At 39.1% G+C, this 18,969-nt stretch overlaps 1 protein-coding gene across 1 annotated transcript in view; it reads left to right on the top strand.

Annotated features, from left to right (window-relative positions):
- MPDZ (multiple PDZ domain crumbs cell polarity complex component) overlaps positions 1–18,969 on the top strand; it is a 113,836-nt gene that overhangs the window by 9,176 nt on the left and 85,691 nt on the right. The window contains exons 4-10 of the mRNA XM_084278647.1: positions 6,639–6,854; positions 7,789–7,928; positions 10,024–10,237; positions 11,925–12,053; positions 13,224–13,427; positions 16,313–16,427; positions 18,119–18,207. Coding sequence (XP_084134773.1) covers positions 6,639–6,854; positions 7,789–7,928; positions 10,024–10,237; positions 11,925–12,053; positions 13,224–13,427; positions 16,313–16,427; positions 18,119–18,207 — 1,107 coding nt within the window. The remainder of the gene's footprint in view (positions 1–6,638; positions 6,855–7,788; positions 7,929–10,023; positions 10,238–11,924; positions 12,054–13,223; positions 13,428–16,312; positions 16,428–18,118; positions 18,208–18,969) is intronic.

Genomic DNA, 18,969 nt, shown 5'->3' with positions numbered 1-18,969 from the left:
ATGGTTTAGCTTAGGATGGGAATGGTTGGACTTGATGATCTTCAAAGATCTTTTCCAACCTTGTGATTCTGTGATTCTCTGAAAACTCAGTAGCCTTGTTGACTATTGAGCCTTGGTAACCCCTTTTAGCTGAAAACATTGGTCGTTGGTCTCATTATTTATGACTCCTCTATCTTCACTTTCTTTAACTTCAGTGTTATGCAGTGTTATGGCTGAGTTTTGTAGCCGTTTTCATAAAACAGCCCACACAGTTACAGCCATAGTCTACTAAAATCCAAACCAAATCTATTCTTAAAATACACAGTTATATTTTCTCAAGATACATCTACATTAATCTATTCAGCATTATTACATTTCATTGAATCAGTAGACTTCCTTTTCTTTCTTTCTTTTTCCCTAGAGATAAATTTTCTTTTAAGCAGTAGAAGTGAAAAAAGTGCATGTTTCTGCATGCATGGAGGTGTTTTAGATTTGCTGTCACATTTACTTAAAGCTTCTATGTGTTAATTGGAAATTGATCCCCTTCATTTCTGGTGTGTACTTCACAAGAGCTGCCTGAGTTTACACTTGTGTTACATGCAGTGGGGTGAACCTGGTGGTATGTTGCTTCCTCTGGATGTTGGTGAGGCATGGAGCTCAAGTCAGCAAATCTGATGCTTTGCTGCCCATTAGTTGGTGCTCTAAAGTTTGGGATTTTTCTTAAAAGGATAAGCAGGGTTTTGTTGGCATTGCAAATTGTCCTTGTGAAGTTAAGAACTGGAGTGGGAAAACTCTACAGACAGCAAAGGGATGTTTTTTGAGAATTACTATCCTGACTTCAGTATTCAAGTTGGGGAGAACTAAAGGAACGTTTGAGTTGGTTTTTTTTCATATAGTTTTTTTTCTGGGGGTAGGGGGGGGGTGGTCTGCTTGCTTGTATCCTTGTTCTTCAGTGGATGTTTGTTTTCTCATGCTGAAGAGCAGTCTCATTGTTTGAAGGTAAGGCAGTGACAGAAAAGAAAAACAGACGTTGTGATGTTTTGAACTTTTCAATAACTTTTTTCCTTATAAAATAATTTAAATAATAGACTGTGGTGTTAGTCTTCTCCACTTCTCTTCCTTTCCTTTTTGTCTCTCCTTTGTCTACCTCCTCCTTCTCTCTTACTCACGCTTCCACGGCATTAAGGGCTCTGCCAGAACAAAATTCTTCTCCTTTGCCTGGGGTGCATTCCTCAGATTTTTTTTGCTAGTCGGTGCTGCCATAGCGTTGTAGCAGTGGTGAAGAGCCCCCCTTGCAGCGTGGGGCGTTGCATAGGGTGCCAGGGTGCCCGCGCTAGAGTGGGTTTAGGGAAGTGCAGATACTGTGTCTTTTCATCTTGCCTTGGAACAGTTACCCACCTCTGGTTGGTGCAGCTAGAGGAGACTTCTAGTTCCTATCGTGAACTCCTTTCTGCAATGACACCGTTTGCTCTGTTTTGAAATGAAATCCTTATAAGAAATGCTATTTTGGGATGTGCTTCTCCTGCCCTGAGGGTGGAGACCTGAAGGAGCGGTGAGCAGGGTAGTGCTGCAGCAGTGCCAGTTCCCTGGCAGTCGGGGGTGTCTGGCTTTGGGGCAGGAGGCCTGGCAGCCTGGTCCTTCACTGTTGCAGCCACCTTTTTTGCTACTCAGGGCACTTGCAATCTGCTGAAGTACTGCCCTGAGCAACTTGGGGTCTCCAAGGATGGGGCTCAGTGGCTGGAGAGCAGAAACACTGAGAACTTGTTCTTAAGTTGATACCTAGCAATGCTGATTACATTGCTTCAAATGTGGGTACACTGCAGACATGTCTTGCCATTCTCCTTTTTTGTTAAAAAAAAAAACCCCAAACTTTAACAAAAGCATTATTGTGGTTTTAACTTTGCAGACAGCTAAAAAAACTACACAGCTGTTCACTCAGGCTCCCCCACTTGTGGGGTTTGTGAGAGAGCAGTCAAAAAAAAAAGGTAAAACTTATGGACTGAGGTAAAGAGCATTTAATACAACAGAAAAGGAGGATAATAAAAGTGTATTTCAATCGTCATGCAAATAAAAACCACCCAGAGTCTTCAGAATAATGGAGTTAATAGTTACGGAAAATGTCTTAGAAAAGCATGAACTTCCATCTTCTGGTTTGGAAGACAGAAAGAATTTCAGAACAGTTGTTTCTTTTATGTTTGCAGTGATGTCCCAGCTCATGTGAGTATACAGAAGGGATGAAATGTCAGACTGAGAAGGCGTGTCCTATATTCCCAGTCTGAACAGGATTTGGAGTACGAAAACAATGTAAAAATAAAATACGTATTGGCCTGGTGCTACTTATGTTTTAGCATGGGGATCTGCCAGCTTCCTATGGGAGAGAAAAGCTTAAATCCCTAGGGATACTGTCATGTCTTAATTGAAGAATGCCTTCAAACCTACCTGGAGAAGAAAATGGTGATACTGGGCACATGTTCAGATGGAAGTTAGAGTGCCTGTCGTGGATGGCCTGTTGTTTGAGCATCACAAACAGGGAAATGATCTGCCTAAAGCAATATGCTGTTAGGCAGTAGTAACAGAACATATAGAGAACATAGGACAGGGTGTGCACAGAGTTCTAAATAACAGTGGTTGTGCTGCATGTGATTTTGAGTGATACAAGAAGGATTTTGGATTCAGGGAATCATATTATGCAATTCATGGTAAGGACAATGTGTCATACTCATTAACCTTTGATTTTTGATGTGTTGTTCCATTTTTCCTTTGCTGTTTGTGCAAACAGGAAAGTGTTTTACTGTATATTAGAGAAAAACAATAGCATGACGTAAACACCATTTGTATCATTCATGCTGTTCTAAAATTGTCCTATCCTCAGAATACTGTTGCTTGCATGTTCTAATTGGTTGCGAATTGCATACTTTTTCCAGTGTTGGAACTTGCTCCCAATGCATTTCTGTGTAAAGGAGTCCTCTAGTTACAGGAAAGACATTGACTTTCTATGGAGAGAGAGGCTTCACAGACTGGATCTCTCTCTGTTAGCAGTCTGCACATAGTGTGGTAACATGGGAAAAGCTTAAAGTGGAATTCATGAAGAAAGGTGAAAGAGAAGTAGACAGTGGGATGGGCACTGCAGCCATTACTCAGCTACAGTCAGATTCTGTGCCTTAGAATTCCATGTCTGCATTTTTTTACCTGCATGATTTATACTTTGTAAATCTGTAAGGGTGCTAGCTTTCTGTATGTAGTATCAAATTTTGGTTTTAGCATTATTGTAGGGTTTTCTTTCTTTTCCTCTTTTGTCTCTGAGGATGACTGCACACTCCATTCAAAGCAGGGAATTCATGCACAGTTGGGTTTTATAGGGCTATCAGTAATACCAGTGACCTTTCCCCTTCTGCCATCCTGAAGGATGAAACCTCAGGGAGGTTCTGCTGCATTAAAAGGGCCCCAAGACAGAGTAATGCCATTCTTAGAATGGTGCCAAAAAAAGTGAAAGCATTTAATGTTTTTTTTTTTCCTCTGGGTTTAACTGTGTTGACCACAGTCATTACCACTCTGATCTGCTAAGCTTTGCCTATGTAGCTTGAGGTTGCCACTCCAAAGGCTGCACCAAAGAGGTTATATGAGCTCTCACTAATCTCCATTGGGCAAAATCTGTAGGTTTTGCACATACTACCCTGTTGTGTTTAGTCTGACCTTGCTGGCTTTCCCTGAGTGCGTGATGAGTTCTGTAGTGACTCCTTTCACCAGGCAAGCTTGGAGAAGGGCAGACTTCAGGAAGGGCAGTTCAGTGCTTTTTTTCAAATTGACCACTATAATTTAGAAAATGAACATATATCTATGACTTACATTTGTGATATCAAACCCATATAATATGGCCTGTGAGTACACGTGAGAAACAGTGTGTGTTTCCATATTACATACTCTTAGGCTGCTTTAACTTGCTGTGGAAATGTAAAAATATTTTCAAATCAAAGCAGGACAAGACTTATAAATAATAACTTGACCCATGACAGATTTTTACAGGAAGGAGCATGACACCAGGATGTGTAAAAAGATTTGATGGCAGAGGAGAACAAGAAATGAAGCAAATTAATTGACCAAATTGAGTGATACATTTTAATATGTTGAAATGTATGACATTGGGAAGGTGGAGGTGAATTAACCTGTTGTATGGACTCATGCAGATCAGAAAAGCAGTATGGCATAGAATTCATTAGCTTCAAACCCGTGCATATAATGTAAGGGTAAGTCTTGCATTCACAGAAGGGCAGAATTTGATTATGTCTCTGGGTGTTGTTACATGTAATGGACTGTGAAACAAGGCTTATCTACCTGTACCTTACAGGCTTGCTGAAATGACTGTGTGTGATTAAAGAAAGTGCGTGTGTGCACGTTTTAGGCATTATGATTTGTTTGAAACACAACCCAAGTGATTCCTCACAAACACTGACAACAGAACATAATCATCATATGATGGAAATCCCAGAGTTCCAAACACCCTAGTTTTTACTTTGCGGTCTTTTATGGCAGAGCAGGCAAAGTGCTGTGGAGGACTTGTCTTTCCAGTGCTTCCTTGAGTGTTTTTTCTGTAACCTGAGGTCCTTCCCAGGCACATCAGATGTCAACAAGTTGGCTTTGTCCTATTACACTTTCCTAAAGCACCCAGATGAGCAGGAATAGAAGTAACATGCTTAAACAGTTGAGGCTGATGCAGTAGATGCTTAGAATACAGTTCCAGTTTTGAAATTTTTTGTTGATATTTGCAGTTTAAAAAATAAGAAGGGGGATCCCAGTCTTTTGTATTGTGTTGCATAATGCTAGAGAAGTTGCACTGTAAAACTATGGAAATTATTTGAGGCTGCAGTATGTGTGCTAGCCAAGTATGAAGCAGATCAACGTGGAGTTAAGACAGTGCCTGTCAAGTGAGACAGCAGCCAGATGAGGGTTCCTGTTTCGCCTGAGCTGTATGCATGTATATAATGTGCTGCCTCTACTCTCCCCTCACCAGCTATTCATTAGATTGGTTGTCTGAGAGGTGCTTCAAAGTAAGTAATTTATTATGGCTGGACACAGACAAGAATTCTCTCATGTTCTTTTCTGCTCTGAGGCGTGTGTTGTCAAGGCTGACTCTATAAAGGTATGACCAGATCAGCCTGGTCATTGTGGACTTGTTCAGTAATTTTCTATTTAATTCTACCTCATGTAGAGAGTCACATTGGCAGCCATAATGCTTAGTGATGCAGAAACCCAGACCAGTGAAATTTGTTCCCTGTGTAGCTGGTGAGGTTTCTTTCTTTTTTAATCCAAAGGCACATACTTTTCTTTATATATTTATTTTTCTTTTTGTTGTGATTTAACCCCAGCCTATAGGTAAGCACTACGCAGCTTCTCACTCACCCTTCCCTCCACAGTGGGTTGGTGAAAAGAATGGAAAAAAAAAACCTTATGGGTTGAGATAAATTAATAGGATAAGAAAGGAAGATAACAATAACAACAGTCATAATATTTTTTTTAAATGATAGACAAATGCAGTTGCTCACCACCTGCAAAAAATCCCCCCCACACTGATGCCTAGCTTATCGAGCAGTGATCCCACCTCCTAGCTACCTTTCCCAGGTATATCCAGCATGTGATGTTATATGGCAGCGAATGTCCTTTTGGCCAGTCTGGGTCAGATGTCCTGGCTGTGCTCACCCAGTTTCTTGTGCACCTGTGTGGTTTAGCCCAAGCCTGTAGCTGAGCACCATGCAACAACTCACTCAGCTACACACCCCCTCTAGCCTCCTCCATGGTGGAATGAGGAAGAGAATGGGGACACAAAGGCAAACCTCATGTGTTGGGATAAGGACAGATTTCTGGGACAGCACAGGGAGGGTGAAATAGCAACACTTAGAACATACAAGACTGGTGATACTGTTTCTCACTAAACTGCACAGCTCAGACCATATAGCTCAGGGATGTCACTCAACTGGACCCTCGTTGAGCGGCATGTGCTAGAGCCAGCCCCTCCCCCTGTGGCTCCCTTTTATACTAAGCATGACATCATATGGTATGGAATACCCCCTTTAATTAGCTTGGGTTACCTGTCCTGGCTGTGTCCCATCCCAACTTCTGGTGAAAATTAATCCTATCCTAGCTGAACCCATGACAACTTGACTTAGTGAAGACATACTACTTAGCAACAACTGCTAGTGTCATCAACATTATTCTCATACTAAATCTGAAACAGCATTATGCCAGATCTTAGAAAGAAGATTAACTCCAACCTAGCTGAAACTGGACACTTGTAAAGTAGTTGATAAATTTGTTTTTAAAAATACTGGTATTGTAGAAGAAGTTTGTTCATACTCGTTTACTTCTATTATTTTGTGGAGCACTTCAAGCTGCTGCGCTGATACGAACAAAAGAATTTTAGGCAGAGTGTTGACAATAATTTTAGATTATTTTCATCAATTTCTTACATGTTTTATGCTTATAATTCACAGCTTTACATAAATTATAAATATTAAAAGAATACTCTTTTTTTTAAATGACTTGTTATAATTGGAAAATGGGATTTCAAATATTTTTAATGACCAATTGGCCTACCATAATGCTCTTTGATAAGGAGGAGGTGTCTGCTATGTCTGTAAATCTATGTTGCCATCAATCTTTTACAGATAAATATTACACCTTCAATACATTCCAGCAGTGAATTCCCCCAGCTTCATGGTGTGAACGTGGGGTCCTTGCCCCGTAATGAGACATATTCGTTGGCTCAGCAGAATGGCAGCACAACTAAAGAGTTAGAAGCATCACTAAGATCCATTACACCTCAGATCAACGGGAAGTCCTCTAGTGATGACTTTGAGCAGCTGATCAGAAATATGTCTCAGGTAAGCATGTTGTCTGGTAACCACAAAATGTGGATCACTGATTATTTGTAAGATTAAAATACGTACATGCTTATTTAAAAGCAATTGAGTTATTAACCAAAACAGAGCTCACTTGCTAGAAAACAAAAGTAACCTTTTAATTTAAGGACAGTTGGCCAGTGAGGAAACAGTTGGAGAAGGAGCCTTCATGTTGTCACAGCTGAGTTATTTGCCTTAGCTGGCTAGTATGCCTCTTACAGATCAGCATGCCATTATCTTTCTGTACTTATTGTAGGACTGCAGTTCTGTGTGTGAGGGAAGTGCTTTGTCATAGCAGGCTCCTGTATGCATAACTAATGAAATCTAGTTCTGTAACTTGCTTGGAAATAGGATGGAAAATACCTTTTCGGCTTTGCTATGCGTTGTTCTGTAATCTTGGTGCTTTCTGTGGTAGGCAGAAGTGATGCATGAGTTCCTTCAGTAGCTGGAGCTGAGAATGGCTAGACGTATATTAAAGCATTTTTCTAATTAATCTGTAATAGAACTAAATAGGGGAAATCTGCTGTCCTGGAGGGGCTTTTGTACAGTCCTACTTCTTTCCTCTTTCTGGAATTTAGTCCTTTTTTTTTCCTACTTCTGCTTGAGAGTTGGCTTGTACTCTTAACATTTTATGGACACATACATCGTAGTTCAGTCGCCACTAAACTTACATTCTGTATGTTGTTTCCTGATTTCCTCTTCTGGGACATAATGTCTCAAATCTTTCATCATTGTCAGTTTTCTGTATGATGGTAAAAAATTGAAACTGAAAAAATATTTCAGTTTCTAGCTAGTGTAACCTTGTCCAGTTGTTGTTGTCAAATTAGAAACTCATTTTCAAGTTGCTTACCACATTCATTATTAGTGCATTTCAACATTTTAAACATTTGTGTCTTTTTTTTGTTCTACTGAACAGGGCCGTCTTGTGGAGACCATTGAGCTTTCTAAACCTTTAAGTGGTGGCCTGGGCTTCAGTGTTGTGGGACTCAAGAGTGAAAACAGGGGAGAACTAGGAATATTTGTGCAAGAAATCCAGGAGGGAAGTGTGGCACATAGGTAAGATTGCTAGTGAAATACTTTACAGTACCAAGTGTTAACACAAAACTGCAATTTAGTTGTGTAATTGCTGGTTTGGTTTTGGTGGGTTTTGTGTGGGTTTTTTTGCTTGTTTGTTTTTGGGGCTTTAATTTGTTTTGGGTTTTTTTTTTTTTGGCAGTACAGGGGCACTGTTCTGAGGCATGTATCATAGCAGATTTAAAATTGCTCATCACTGCAATTTATGTAGCGGTAGAACAGGGCAGCATATGATTTGTTCTGAATTTCCAGAAACTAAAGGTGTAGTTTCTCTGTGGTTTGTTTATAGTATGTCCTTTACAGCAAGGAAAACGGGGAGTTTACTGCCCTGTGTCATGGCTTTTAAAGCCAGACCCCACATTTTGTCACCCATGAATGCATGTAAAAATGATTAAATGCATGTAAAAATGATGAAAAATGATGCAAAAATTTGTTTGTAACTAGTAGGGTTGTTTGCTAGGTATAGTCCCACTGGGCAGGTGTGAAACCCATCTTTAAAGTCAAGCAAGGCTTGAACTGAAGTTATTGCACTCTTAGAAATGGATACTCAGCTGATGTTACCAGAAACTCAGCAGTAATAATAGTTTGCTGAACATATGCTTTAGACTTTAATCCTGATTATATAAGTAATTTTGAGAGAAATGGATTTCTGCTGCAAGAACAGCCCAAGTGAGCAAATTAACTCAGTGGTGAATGGCAGCAGCAGTGGTTCACTGCAGACTGCTGAAGTGTATCGCTGTGTGTGGATTTGCTCATCAGGATCCCAGCCAGAGCTGCTTCATGGTGTACTCCGTATGTTGTATGGTACGGCAGAATCATCGTATTGCTATTTCTCACTGTGCTGTGGGGGGAACTTTTCTGATTACTTGTGGTTTGAACACTGTCCTTTCAACAGTTATTTCATGTAAGAGAACTGGCGTGCTCTGTGTTATTGCGATATTTTTTGATCTGCCTAAATGTCCCTTTCTTTATTTTTTCCTTCCCCTTCAAGATGTCTTTGCTTTTACTTCTTATATTCCATGGAGTTGAGAAGCTTCTTTAATGAATAAGGCCTTGCCTGATTCACTGGTGAGAAGAGAAGCATTCAGCAACTCTTACAGGGTTCATAAACAAGAAAGCACTGGCAGTAATAAGTTTTTGAGAGCATTCTGCAAAAAAGTCCAAATTCACAAGTGAAATATTGCAGGTTGAAGCTGAATAGTCCTGGATGCTGTTGAGTAAGCTGGCTTCTACACTGTAGATGCTTACTAAAGCTGGTGTAATACTGGTGTTTTTGTTGTTACCCTTTGTTGTCAAAGCATTGCCAATTTGGGACATTGAAGACAAGACTCCAGAGGTTTTGCTGTTTTGTTGTGGAGGCTGGTGGAAGGGGCAGAGGGTAACTCATCTATCTAGACTTCCTACACTTCTGTTGAAGTAGGTCTGGGGAAGGGCTCAGTATGTAATTTTACAGTAGTGCTTCCTTTGTCAGAAAATGAAGAGTTGCTTTTAATTTGTTCAGGGATTTCCCCCCCCGCCCCCCATTTAAAAGGATGTGTTTTCCTTTTCTTCCTGTTTCTCTCTCTGCCTCGCCTTTGTCTTTTTTTTTTTTTTTTAACCCCTTGGATTTGTGCAAAACTAAATTTGTTTCCATAACGTCTTGATGAAAGTGTGTTCCACTCCATAGTTTGATGAATATTCAGAATGGTGCACTGAACAAAGTGGAGCACTTGGTCTGTTAAGCAAGAGGCTCAAAGTCAAGAATAAACATAAGTTCCCAGGCTATGGTTGGGCGCGACTGACATCTAATATGCTTAGTCTCGGATGGGGGTACAGAGAGAAGAAAGCTGGCTAAGGGGTAGTAGCCAGGGGAGAGTGGCAGTGGGATTAGCTTCAAAGGAAGTGATCACCAGGGTGCCGCATCAGCTCCTTTCAGCAGAACTGCAGGGAGAGATTAAAAAGTGGGGCGAATAGAGAACAGGCTATTAAAAATACTGGAAAATTGTCAAAATATTGTAATTCCTGTGGCAACACTTCTTTGTTTTTTCTTGTTTGTTTATTTTGTTGTCCTCCTTCTGTGTTTACACGTCCGTGACAGAGATGGAAAGCTGAAGGAAGCAGATCAAATCCTTGCTATAAACAGACAAGCCCTTGATCAGACAATTACACATCAACAGGCTATCAGCATCCTACAGAAAGCGAAAGATAATGTCCAACTAGTTGTGGCCAGGGGCACATTCCCTCAGCTCATCAGTCCTGTAGTTTCCCGGTCTCCATCTGCTGCTAGCACAGTTTCAGCTCATTCCAACCCGGTGAGTATACCCCAAACATCTGTGTATTCAGTCCTGAGCATGTATGCGCTTACTGTGTCTGGTACTTTTAGAATAATTTTTGTAACTTGTATCTACATTTTCTTGACAGTTCTTGAAGTTTTTCGCTATTTATCTTACTACTTTTTCCATGTGAAGAGTAGAAAATATTCAAGGCTAGCTAGGAGAGTATCGGTATCTTGGCTATATTCCTTATTCCCACCTGCCAAACTCTGTACCCACCAATGCAAATACATCATGTTTACCTTACTTTATGAAGCTTTATTTTGAGATAGCAGTAAATAGGATCTTTATTTCATTCTCTTCTGCTTGGGCAAACAGATGTTGGCAGTAACTGCACCTTCTCTCAGGGCATCTTCCTGGTCTACTGGTTTGTCCTGGGATGAAACAGCCAGTGTAGGTTTCAAGTCATCTGTCATTCTTGTTTAAGGGAACTGATAATTAGAAGTATGTGGAGCAGTCAGTCTGGGAAAAGCAAGCTATTTTACTGTTTATTTTAATTATTAGTATTTATTTTAGTAAAGAAATTTCAGAATTATTATTTTCTTCTGTGTGCATGAATAAAGCTGATTGGTCTAATTTTTCCTGTGTCAGCACATAGAAGAGGCCTGCTCTTTTCCAGTATTCCTGCAACACACTTCTTTCTCTGGATGATTGCCTCTGTATTCTCTGATCAGCTTCCCTTGCTTGAAAAAATGCTCCTTTCAAACATGACACAGCCCCTTTGTTTTGATTTTTTTTTGTTGTTGCTTTTTTTTTTTTAAAGCATGCATTTCCCAGACCCTGTTTTCCCTTCACTTTCAAATGCTGGGGGAAAGCAGCTTATCTGGAGCCATTCTTTTCCTGTCAGGCTTTGCTGTGACTTACCTTAAGACTGTGGATACTCAAACAGGTACTACAGGGCTTTGAATTTGCAGTACCTTGATTATTCCACAACAACCGCTTATTTTCAAGATCCTACCTGGTGGGGCACCATCTGCGGTTTTAAATTTCAGATGAGTTTACAGTGTGGTTTCTTCTTCAAGGAAAGAATACCAGAAGATTCCTGTTGTCCTTTCAGTACCACTCCACATGAGCGAGCTAGCCTTTGTCTTTCTCTCAGAGGAGTTTCGCTTCTGTCAGAACACGAAGCCTGCTGTTAGAGCCACCAGTGCTGTTGACATCAAGCAACCCAGAAATCTTTGTTCATTACACAAGGGGCAATTCTGCTGAAGAGTATTGCACAATACCTGGTGCTGCTGTCAGCCATAACCTCTGAATGGGGTTTACACTTTCTCCTGTGCTTTGTTACAATGGCCATTGTGAACATACACTTCTCTGAAAATTTGTGGTTCCTGGTCTGTAAGATTTCTGAGCAGCAGTATTTTTCTGACTGACTGCAAGGGAGCATGGAGGTGGACAGTCCTAGGTTGTGGCTTAAAATCATTCAGCAAGTTTTGGAAGGCCTGACAACTGCCCAGCACTGATTCCCAGACAGAGAAATTCCATCTGTTACGAAATGAGCAATTTCTATGTAATCTGATGCCTAATAGTAATTGTTTGAAAGGTCCCATATTTCCACTTTCCTCCCACCCTCCTTTATTCAGAAACATACCCAAGAAATAAGATAAATTGTTTGCAAGTTTTAATACCATTTTGCCATTTTCAAGCTGATATTTATTCCTTTTAGGTTCACTGGCAGCATGTGGAGACCATTGAGTTGGTGAATGATGGCTCAGGTTTGGGATTTGGGATAGTGGGAGGAAAGACAACTGGAGTGATTGTTAAAACCATTCTCCCAGGAGGTGTGGCTGATCAGGTAAATTCAAACTCCCCTTGTATTTACTGCTCAATAAGGTATGAAGTTGCTCTTTACATTTATAACCATGCTAAATAGTGGTATCTTTTTTCCTCCTAAGGAAAGAAAAAAGAGAGTAAAGATGTGTTCAGTGCATGGGATCTGTGCATTTTGATTTGAAAGCTGGGTTAGGCTCTACATCATATTTTCAAACCTGTTACATTATACACTTTTGGTGCAGGTGTATTTAAACTCCTAATTCTTTAATGAATATACTGGTTGCAATCCACAGGTCAGGGGGACACCAAATACTTTGTTGCTCTGCCTAGACAGCTAAGAAGAACATCTTTCTGATGGGCTTACTGAAGCTGGGAGCAGTCATGTGGATTTGTGCATCCACTTCAGGACATAGGCTCTTCTCCTGCCTGAAGAGCTCATGAGAATTGAATTTGGTGATCACATATCATTTCAAGCTCGTCCATTGGACAAGCATCTAGGATTGCTTTGATGATGGTCAAGGATTGAATAGTCACAGGGATTGATCTATCTTCCAATGACAGAAGCAGTAGCCAGATAACAGGTCCTGGAGATACATGGGCAGGATTTACTTCCACGTTCTTTCTCTGAGCACATAGATGTGTTCCTTTCACAGACCTGTCTCTTTAATGCTTTTCACATAGGCTAAATGAATGTAAAGTGGGTTTTTTTTTTTGGTTAAAGATAAATTGTGAGGAGAGTATGTGAGTGTGAAGCAACATAAATAACTGGATCACATTAAGGAATTTTATACTGAATTTATGATTAATCCTGAGGACCAGTTTTTAAATAGAAGTGCAAAGCTGGATTTATGTTTGGATCCTGTATTTTGGAAGTGCGTTTGGAAATGAAACCTGAAGTTCTCTAATCTTCATATAGTTGTTAAATATTAGTAGGTGGTAACCATATGATTTTTTTCTGTGCCTGGGTAACTGACCTCTTGAAAATGGATGTCCTGGATAATTCTAGTCAAATTAGCATGTCAGTAGGCAATCTTCTCCATGTTAACAGGATGGGTGTGGTACCATATCACCTGGTTCATATCTCTTAAAAGTGATTAAAGCTATGTGGTCTTTGTCTAATTGTATGGTACATGGGGGAAATGGCAGAATGTTAATAGACTTTCTTTTTTTTCAATCATTATTCTTCCTCCAGCATGGGAGATTGTGTAGTGGAGACCATATATTGAAAATTGGTGATACAGACCTGGCTGGCATGAGCAGTGAGCAGGTGGCACAAGTTCTGAGGCAATGTGGAAATCGAGTGAAACTAGTAATTGCAAGAGGCCCTGTTGAGGAGCCACCTCCACCAGCAGTCCCTCCAGGTACTCCAGTACCCATCTCCACACCAGAGAAACAGGTAAGCAACTGTTCTTAATTTATGGCAAACTTTTGCTTCAAACTTCCTTTTAACTGCTATTTGAATATCTTTCACACTGTTTGCAAAAGGCAAGATTTCCTTTGCTGCTGGCAGCGTTCTCAGCCGAGAGTCTGGGAGACTTTAAACATTACGAGTCCACAATGCAAGGAACTGTATGCTTGAAGCCTTTTGGGATAAAGACATAGGGCTTCCATAGGTATGATCTGAATAACTTCTGTTCCTGGGTTGCTTGTGATTGTGCAGTAATATATTGAGAACAATCGAAGCCTTGAAGCCTTTTCTCCAGCTGGCTCTGGAGCACTTCTCTGTTCACCTGTCCTTTTCCTCTCCAGTAACGTTTCTTATTTCCGTACCATCGCAGCCATCCATCAGACAGTTCCTCCCTCTGCCAACCAGCACACAGATGCTCCTTCTTCCCTACATCAACTGGCATTGCTCATTTTCTAGACGTCTTCCAAAAAAAGTCAGCCAGCTGCTACCCTTATTCCCCCGTTGATGATTGTGCTCTCTGTGCTGTTACTCCTCTACAACCGCCAGCCCCTTAAAAATTGCTGTAAATACTATCATGTCCTGTCAGCTCAAAACCTCTACAAAACAGGTCATTTGCATGTTTGTGGCAAAGCCTGGTTTCATGAGAGCCAGGAACAGTGGTGTTTTGTCACATACAGTTATGACCAAATGCATTTAAATATGAATACGTGGAGTAAGTGAATGAAGGAAGTAAAAAGGTGGTTGGTTTTGAGCCTACATCTAGATGGAATTTATACCTTATAAAGAAATCATTGTTTAGCTTTTTCCTGTTGTTTTTGGAGACATTTTCTTCCCGGTTACAAACTGCACTTTGGCAGAAAAAAAAAGCCTTAGCAATTTTTGCAGGTTTAAGATTATTTTGTCTTGGTCCATTGTATTGTTACTGTGGAAGACAAACATATATTCATCCCATTTATGATGGCTATGAAGCAAAGAAAGTTAATTTTATCATAGAGCATCTTCAAAGGAGAGACAGACTGGTACTTGTGTGTCTCTGCAGCACTCAGGGACATGAAAACCTGACAGTATTTTAGACAGAGGGATCAATATGTAGTCCAAGTATTATTTATTGTAAAAGCAGCAGTCTCAGAAGATAAATTTGACTGCTTCATCTGTGTATATTTCTTCAGTATTTGCCTTTCTGAGGTTGTAAGATGCAGTGTTGAAGGCTCAATCCGCGGCTGCAGGGATATACGTGATTTTCAGTACTGAGGAAATACCTTAGAGCTACCACGTAGCACAATTTGAGTGTTTTTGCCACCTTCCTCTCCATTTCCATCCTTTTCAATACCTTGTCACTAGTACGCCTCTATTGGCAAGGGGCAGGCTATTTTTAAACTGCTTCTGTCACCACAAAACAGTGTTCTTGGAAGGAAGACACAGTCAGTGGTGCTGCAAACCTTATTAATTTGGGTCTGGAGAGAAGATGATGATAGAAACAGCTTGGTTTGTCTATTTCTGCCTGGCACATACAGGGTGGGTGAAGACTTTGTAATGCTCTTAAAGCTATCGCTGAGAGCAGAGTGGCTTTCTGAAATGTCCCTGGTAGATGTATATCCTATAAAATTTCATGAGGCTATGGAAATTGAAGCATGTTTTTAGTGGCATTATTTGTGGCCAAAACAATCCTGTATTATCAAGCAGAGGTAGTTACAGCAGTAGAAACTTACTTGTCTTGTGTTTGATTGTAGTTTTGGGTGGAGTTTTGCAGGTAAAGTACTCAAATCAGGTTCTTTTTTGTCAAGAAGCATCGTATCTCTCCTGAAGTATCCTTTTTTCATAGCACATGCATCGTCATCTAGTCAAACTGGGTTTAGTTAGTATTTGCCTGGTTGCTGTATTGGCAGTTTAAAAAATATTAGCAGAATAAGAGTATAGCAGGATCTTAATAGATTTGTACTATATTTATGGATTCCTATTTTAAGTATGTGCATAATTATTAATGTTCATAGAAATAAAATGAAATTGAAACTTGGTATATCTAATCATATACCGATTTATATAAGCTATGGAAGTGTCTATTAATTATCTGTTTTAGACAGCTGAAATGTAAAAACCTGAAACTTTTAAAAATTGAAATTAAGTTTTGTAAGTTTATTTTTTCTTTTTAATATGAAAGCAATGAAATGAGATTTTAATAAGTATTCTACGCATCAGAAATAAACAAATTAATTCATTACCCCCAAAATTCTTTGCTAATAGATTCAGAGGGTTTTAGTAAGTATTAGCAGAGACTGTAATTATTTAACTATTTGGAAGTGTAATTGCTATTTCTAAATCAGAATTTTTAAGTCTTTCAAAAACAAAAATACCCCATGATTGGCTCATTACAAATAGTTTCTGTTGTTTTAAACTTGGCATTCTTAGGGAAAAAGTAGCTATAGTTATGGAAAAGGAATTCAAACAAATAGAATACAAAATATGATTTTGATCTTTTTTCTTCTAAATGACACAGCAATCTAAGGCTGCTTTCTGAGGAAGTTCCAGAAGGCTTGCAAGCTACATACTCTAATGTTTAAGCATGGTTTGTAACTTACTGTACAAGAAGTTCATTATTCGATTTGTACAAATTTTAGTCATCAAAAATATTTTTATATGTTGGAGGGTAATATCCCAGGGGCAGCGGTGTGGTGAGGACATGACCTGTATTACTCTACAGTGAGGAGTGTTACTTATCTCTCTGCTCCTCTGCTGAATACCAAATAAGAACAGAAACAAAGTTTGTGCTTTTTTTTTCTTTACAGTTGTGTTTAATTTTAGGTGTTAATTACATAAAAAAATGTGATGGAACTTTAAATGAAAAAAAATAATTTTAATCACACTTTTCTTATTAGGCAGGTGTTGCTCTTGATAGCTCTGAAGATGGTGAGAAATTTAATGTTGAACTCACTAAAAACATCCAGGGATTAGGAATAACAATTGCTGGTTACATTGGAGACAAAGCATCAGGTAATGATTATCTGTTATGCACTGTGAGTTTGTGCATCAAAGACTTTGGCTTTGGTAGAGCATATCTGAGAAAAAATAGCCTTGACTGTCTAAATGGTGTTTTTTAAAGTTTATGAAGAAAAAGGAATTGCTTACCTTATGTGAGAAGGACATTCAGTTTAGAAGCAATCAGTTATGAAATCCCACAATCAGTTTTTATATTCACTCTTGGAAAAATTTTGTGCCTGTATGTTTTTGCAAAAGAATTCTAAAATATATTGAGCTACTTTTGTTAGAACTGGCTGGACTTTTAAAAATATATTTACATTTTTAAAAGCCTCTTAGAAGATTACATTAGTTTTTTGAGTAGTTTTAGGAGATTTAAGGAGATTATTTTTTTTAGTGCTCTTTTAAACAATATATAGTTGTACTAACAAGCTGAAGAATTCCTTGATGACTTCTGGTTACAGTGAGTGTGCGTTGACCTTGCAGCCAATAAAGAAGCTGATTTAAATAAATAAATGCAACAGTCTTTGTGTACTGTTGTATATTTTTACTTTGTAATTTCCACTACATTTTTCAGAAAAATGATCCAGAACTCGTCAGGCCTCCCTACAGGCGATTTGGCAGATGCAGTATGCTAGAAAAGCACAGTTGTTGAAAATGTTAGAAAACGCAAAGAGCTGTTGGTTTGACCTTTACCTGTGTAATGTATTGGTAGAAAAATGCACAAACAGATATATACTGCTTTGTTGGCCATTTAATGACAAATTGTTGTTATGGATAAATTGTTGGCAATTTATAGACATAATTTGTGGGATTTGAGAAACTAGACTAATTGTTGACAATGTGTTCCACTGGACGTGATGGTCACAGTTTCTCCAAGACCACTTCAGCAGTTTCCAGTTGTATCTTTAAGAGGCAAATTAAATTGTTGAGCATGTGATAGAACTGATAGTGTATTTTAACTCATATAGTATTGGGAGTATCACCAATATTTGATTTTAAATTATTGCACTACATGTAACTCCTTTAGAGATTATTCTTGCCTTAAGAACTAAATAGACATCTCAGTTTTGTAACTTAACGCTTAATGATAGGTAGCTGTCTAAAATGGTTTTGGTTTGGGTCTTGGATTTTTTTTCCTTTTCTGTTTTTCTATTTATATTGGAACAAATACTAACAGCTGTAGTTAAAGGCTTGTTCATGTATGAAGTGTAGTTCTGTTTGCTTATTATTTTCTGCATTTGGTGCTTAATGCAGAAAAATGCATCCAAGCATAGATTTTCTTAAGCAGTTAAATACATGAAAAATCCAGAATTTACCAGGTGAGTATTCTCAAACTAAGTTTTTTTTTATCTTGCAGTTTTAAATTTAGCCAAGAGTCAGAGATACATTTTTTGTCAATGTTTGTTTTGACATTTAGTTTGTAAGTTAGAATTATTTTGCAGTAAGAATTGGGAATTTGAAAATCAGAATATTTTGAATGAAATCTTATCCAATGCAAGCTGACATTAATCAGGGTTATCCTTTAGAAAAATAGTAGTGTATATATATGTATTTTATCTACAGAATATGACCTTTTTCCTTATCTTATCTGGAGATTGCGTTTTTTCCCTTTGGCTAGTGGTATTGATTGGAGATTATTGCATTTATTTAAAAAGTTTCTTAATAAATTAGCTAATTTAATTTTCTCTGGTTTTTAATCCCAGAGCCTTCTGGTATCTTTGTGAAAAGCATTACAAAAGGCAGTGCTGTTGAGCATGATGGCAGAATCCATGTGGGAGATCAAATTATAGTTGTAAGTAAACACAGAAAGAAATTAAATCAGTAATTCACTTGTCTGCAAAACTCTGCTTCTTTAAGTTGTAAACAAATGCTCATTTAGTACTTGTTTAAAACATTGAGGATGGGTGTTAGAATGGTGAGCCCTTTCTTTGAGCATTTAGTCACATCTTTCTGATTATCTACGCATGTGTAACATGCTTCATAAGAAAATCTGTGTTGTATGTTTGTATCTGTCACAGTTTTGTGTAGCTGGGTGCTGGTAGAGAAGGGGGGAGGGCTGCAGGGGAATCTCTCTCTGGCACCTGGAGTGCCTCATTCTTTCCCCCACTCCTTCTTCCCCAGCTTTGGTGTCTGCATGGCTTCTTAAAGTTTCTCATTCCCTTCTCTGATAGCAAAATGCAGCTGCTAACTGACTCAACAAAGAATAAAGGAAAGAAAACTAATTTATTACAACTACACTACACACCCAGTGACACCAAAGTTGGGTTATGAGAAGCGGGGCCAGGTCTTAAAGCACCTTCTCCCACCCCTCCCTTCTTAGCAGACTTCACTTTAATCATGATTTTACTCCATTCTTCCTCCCACTGCCATGCCATAGGGGAGGGGCAGGGACTGGGGGAGTGGGGTTTTGGTCAGTTCCTCACAAGCTACTTTCCTTCTCCAGATCTTAACACCTCTACTTCGCCCCATCCCTCCCTTCTTCCCTGCATCCTGGCATTGGGAGGTAATAGAAGGGGGACTGATAGAAGGGCTGTGGTGGGCATTTGGCCTTTAA

The sequence above is a fragment of the Gallinula chloropus genome (genome assembly GCF_964237585.1).
Source record: "Gallinula chloropus genome assembly, chromosome: Z".
Classification (NCBI taxonomy): domain Eukaryota; kingdom Metazoa; phylum Chordata; class Aves; order Gruiformes; family Rallidae; genus Gallinula; species Gallinula chloropus.
Note: the sequence above shows the minus strand (reverse complement) of the source record. Positions and strands in the feature narration are given on the sequence as shown.